Source organism: Helianthus annuus, chromosome 9 (assembly GCF_002127325.2).
Source record: "Helianthus annuus cultivar XRQ/B chromosome 9, HanXRQr2.0-SUNRISE, whole genome shotgun sequence".
Lineage (NCBI taxonomy): Eukaryota > Viridiplantae > Streptophyta > Magnoliopsida > Asterales > Asteraceae > Helianthus > Helianthus annuus.
In genome coordinates, this window is record NC_035441.2 from 64,530,741 (window position 1) to 64,536,039 (window position 5,299).

At 38.2% G+C, this 5,299-nt stretch overlaps 1 protein-coding gene across 1 annotated transcript; it reads left to right on the plus strand.

The window, feature by feature from the left end:
* Positions 1-3,352: 3,352 nt before the first annotated feature.
* On the plus strand, positions 3,353-4,114 carry LOC110875846. Its single transcript, XM_022124040.1, has one exon. The coding sequence runs from the start codon at positions 3,353-3,355 to the stop codon at positions 4,112-4,114; it is 762 nt and encodes a 253-aa protein (XP_021979732.1).
* The last annotated feature ends 1,185 nt before the right edge of the window (positions 4,115-5,299 follow it).

The window sequence follows — 5,299 nt, forward strand, 5'->3', positions numbered from 1 at the left end:
TGGAGAACAGGATATCAGTTTGTATTACAAAAGTGGTGTTCCTGGAACAACAAGTCATTCTCCAAAAATTGAGACTGCCTTCAGTTTAAAAGATTCTTCTGAAAAGAAATCTTCCCAGGGATCAAGCAGCACAAGATTTTCATCATTCGATCCAAACATGTAACACCCCGAATTTCGTATGATACGTTTTAATATTAATAAATTTAATAGCCTTATGTATGCATAAATGTTACTAGAATAATAAATAAATAAACAAAAGAGAAAGTGTCATGTTTTGGATAGATGAGGGGGTTAAACTGAAAATGTTGACTTAAAATACCTAATAAAAGAAAAATGCCCAGTAAAGGGAAGTGTGGGTGTGCGATCGTGAGCAGGGAACCAAGAAGAACTCCTCATCTAACCCTAACTTCACAAATCCATCAAATTAAAAGAGAAATTGGGGTCTAGTTGAATGCATGAGATAAGAATGGTGATCACCTAAGTGTTTCTTGTATCAAGTAAGTCGAATTTTGCAATATGGTGATGTTTGATTTAATGGGTTTAGTATAATTCGTGAATGTATTGCTAAATTCAGTATGATTAACGGTTTCTAAGGAGATTTAGACATCACTAGATGCTAAATTTTAGTATGAACATGATTAGGGCAAAAACCCACTTGCATGTCAAATAATGCTTAGAAATCGTGAAGTTTTGTATGTTAATTTGATGATTGAATTATGAAATTGTTATGAATATTGATTTAGAATTGAATGCTCTTGATTTGAATCATAGATTTTAACATGGTAGGATGTTTATGTTACTCAAGGAAGTGAACTATGAAAAGTTGTGCTTAAAATGCTTGTACATTATGCTAGTCTAGTGATATGCACACCATGTGTTTGACAAAATGCCTAAATGAGTTTAGTTATGGCTTTTGCATGAATAATTGTTAAGATGATGCAACTTTCTTATGACAATGATATATGTGACTAGTAAATGCCCTAACATACTATAAGGATTGGTGAAATTAATGTTAAAAGAAAGCTAAAGTATGAGATTATGACATATAGGCACAAAGAAGGAAGAAGGCGCAAGTCACTCAAAGGCACAATCATCACAAGATCGCGGTAAGTTCATATGAAATTTATGTACTCTATTTGTAGATTATGAATGATACCATTTAGAACTATGATTTTAGTATAGTTTTCCTTTATGAATCATGATTGAATAAATGCAAAGAGTTTGTACGGAGAAATGTCTGAAAGATCAAGTTGTGGTAAGATTTAAAGGATCCGTCTATTAGATTGGAATGTTAAGTAGAATGATAGTTGGAATGTTTAGGAATTAGATTTGCCATGCGGGTCAAATGGGGTAAGTACATGAAGGAATGATATGTGGCGATTCATCACAAATGAATTGGAAAGTGGAATGATGAATGTTTCTAAATGAAAGTAACGATGATAGTAAGGTAATATGTTATGTTAACGGGTTGAAAAAGAAGATGGAATTAAAGGATTTCAATTGTTATGTGTTATGAACTAACAAGTATTTGTTGTTATGAATGTTAGGTAAATCTCATGCTTGATTTGCGGCTCGGAGCGAATACACAAGTGTCGACCTTTTACACGCTTCCGGTTCATGTTGTTGATTATGAATGGGTCAAAAACTTCGTTTTGTCATATGATGTTAAATTGTGTCTAGTATGTTAGTAAGTAGCTAGAACTTCTAAATCTTTTGGTATATTTTGTACAAGATTGTTCATGGTGAACCTTATGGTCACAACTTTGTGGTTTTGAAAAGTGACGTAGAATATAATTGAAATGATGTTGCTAAAAGCAGGGAAAAGGTTAAATTTTCGAACGGGTCATGTCAAAAAAATTTTTTAGAATTTGTATAAAGTTATGTTATATATCAAGAAAGGGAAAATGGGCGTTTCAAGTTGGTATCAGAGCCTAGGTTTGAGGGATTTAAGCATCAAATGCTTGAACTCAAACCAAAAGCTCGGGAGAAGTGTGTGTTCGATCCGTGGCGCAAAGCAAGTAAGTGTTCTAAATGATTACGTTATGAAATAATTTTGCATTTCAATATAAGTTGTTGTGGGACGTTATGAAATGATTACGTGACGTAGTGGAAGATATAGGATGAATCAGATCAGTTTGGGGGTTAATACGGGTCAAAAGGGAATAGAAAAACATGAAAAAACAATAAAAGTACGCTAGGCACTACCGTAAGTTACGGTGGTACCGTAATTTACGGTAGCACCTGGGAGAAAGAATGGCTACCGTAAATCAGTAGCTCAGTACCGTAAAGGAAAGGGGGTCACCGTAAGTTACGGTACCACCGTAACTTACGGTGGAGCTCATTTTCAGCCATTTCAAAATATACTGTTCTGTTTATTGTTTTATTCATACGGAAGGTACCTAGAATGATATAATTCGATCCTAATGGGTAAGAAAAGTATATCAAGATGCAAGGGATAAAGAATACTACGGAGTTGGTTGTCGGAAACGTTGAGTTTCCAAAGAAAGTTTAAGCATGGTTTAGTCATGAGTAATTTCTTTCACATATTAGAAAGAATGAGAGCTATGTAGCACTAGCATGGTCATATGATAGAAAGGATGAATGAATGTCTAAAATAAAGAATGATACGATACAATGACGATAAGGCAAGAAGTATGAATGATGAATGGAACGTGTCATGATAATATAATGTTAAGACATGATGGTGGAATAAATGAAATGAAATCTAATGATTGTAACGAATGTTTTATGTAGATGGCCGATAGGGTGAATGCGAATGAGGAAGATGAAGCACGCCGAAATGAAATAAAAGCTATGGTTGTGGAAGAAGTAACGAAAGCAGTTGAGGCTAGTATTCCCCGACTAGCTCAAGAAGTCGAAGGGCAAGTATTGGAAATAATTAATACCTCGGTAACTTTCAAGGTGGAAGAACTGAAAGAAATGATTAGCGAATTGCAAGTGAAGAAAAGCTTTCGGCGATGCACGTACAAGGAGTTCATGGCATGCAACCCCTTAACGGACAAAGGGGAAGTTGATCCGATAGCTTGTCAAAGGTGGATTTCCAGTACCGAGGCAGTGTTTACACGAAGTAGATGTGAAGTGGAGGACCAAGTAATGTTTGCCACGGGCCATCTACAATTTCGAGCAAAAGATTGGTGGGACGCATACTCGAAAGAATTGGGGGATGATAAGGTACAATCATTAACATGGAAAGAATTCAAGGAGTCACTTCTTACGTCTCAGACAAAGGGATGAAACGATTGATGAGATAACAAACAAATTCCTTGAAAGGGTGAAGTTCTGTGAGGAGATAGCGGGGACTGAGAGGCAAAGGATTGTACGTTACCATGCTATGTTAAAGGCTGAATATCGGGAATTTGTAAACCCCTCCAAGTGTGTAACGTTAAATGAACTAATTGAATGGGCAAGAGACAGGGAAATTGAGATAAAAAGGCAGGTTGAACGGGGAGAGAAAAGGGTAGCGGAGAAGCCTACCAATGCAAGTCCATCGAAAAAGACAAGATATCAAGACCAAAGCAAGAAAGGGAAAGCAAGTAGTGAGATCCCGACTTGCAAGACGTGTGGGAAGCATCATTCGGGTGAATGTTTGTCGGGAAAGAAGGGATGCTACAAATGTGGACGAGAAGGACATCCGTTTTATAGGTGCCCCGAAAACTCAAAGGCGTGTTACAATTGTAATGAAACGGGGCACATTAAAGCGGAATGTCCGAAACTTCAACAAGGGGCAAAGAAAGATGGAAAGAAGGATGAGCCCCCCAAGGCTCGCGGAAGGATGTTTCAGTTAACCTCGGATGAAGCCAAAGCTAGCCCGGACGTGGTTTCAGGTATATTTTCGGTGAATTCTATGCCTATGAATGTTTTATTTGATTCCGGGGCTAGTAGGTCGTTCGTTTCTAATGAATTGTTAGCTCACCCATCGTTTAAGCTTGAAAAGATGATAGTACCCTTAGAAGTAGAAGTTGCTGATAGTAAAAGCTATATGTTACATGATATTTGTAGAAACTGTAAGATCTTAATTGAAGATGAGGAATTTAGTATAGATCTTGTTCCGATGTACATGGGGGAATTTAAAGTAGTTGTAGGAATGGATTAGCTTGCCCAAAACCACGCTGAAATCCAATGTGAAAAGAAAGTCATTCATGTAGTAACCTCGGGGGGGAAACGAGTAAGTGTTCAAGGAGATAGAGTCATCAAGTCGAAATTGTGTTCTATAATCAAAGTTGTCAAACATGTGAGGAACGGGGGTAGAGCTTATCTATCTTATGTGATTGACACCGATCGAGGTGTCCCAAAGCTTGAAGATGTGAACGTGGTGAACGAGTATCCGGATGTGTTTCCGGAAGACCTACCAGGCCTTCCGCCTGAACGAGAAGTAGAATTCAAAATAGATCTTAACCTGGATGCAAAACCGGTAGCTAAGGCTCCTTACCGGTTGGCCCCAACCGAAATGAAAGAATTGATGACGCAACTTCAAGAGTTGCTCGATAAGGGTTTTATTAAACCAAGTGTTTCACCATGGGGAGCACCTGTATTATTCGTAAAGAAGAAAGATGGCTCGATGCGAATGTGCATCGACTATCGAGAGTTGAACAAGTTAACGGTGAAGAATCGATACCCGTTGCCCAGAATTGACGACCTTTTTTGACCAGTTACAAGGGGCAAGTTGGTTTTCAAAAATTGACTTGCGGTCGGGATATCACCAACTGCGTGTGCGAGAAGAAGATGTACCGAAAACCGCGTTTCGAACACGGTACGGACATTACGAGTTTTTAGTAATGTCCTTTGGGCTGACGAACGCGCCAGCTGCGTTTATGGATTTAATGAATCAGGTGTGCCGACATATGCTTGATAAGTATGTAATCGTTTTCATCGACGATATTCTAATATACTCCCGCAGTGAAGCAGAGCATGCTTCCCATTTACGTGATGTATTGGAAACGCTTCGCAAGGAAAGGCTATATGCAAAGTTCTCAAAGTGTGCCTTTTGGCTTAGAGAGGTACAATTTTTGGGTCATGTGATCGATGCGAATGGTGTTCATGTGGATCCGTCCAAGGTAGATGCGGTAATGAATTGGGTACCCCCGAAGAATCCAAGCGAAATAAAAAGTTTGCTAGGCTTGGCTGGGTATTATAGGAGATTTATCCAAGATTTCTCCAAGATAGCCTCTCCTATGACGAAGTTAACAAAGAAGAGTGAAAAGTTTATATGGGGCGAAGAACAAGAAAAAGCGTTTCAAACTTTAAAAGAAAAGCTCTCAAATTCTCCGGTGTTGACATT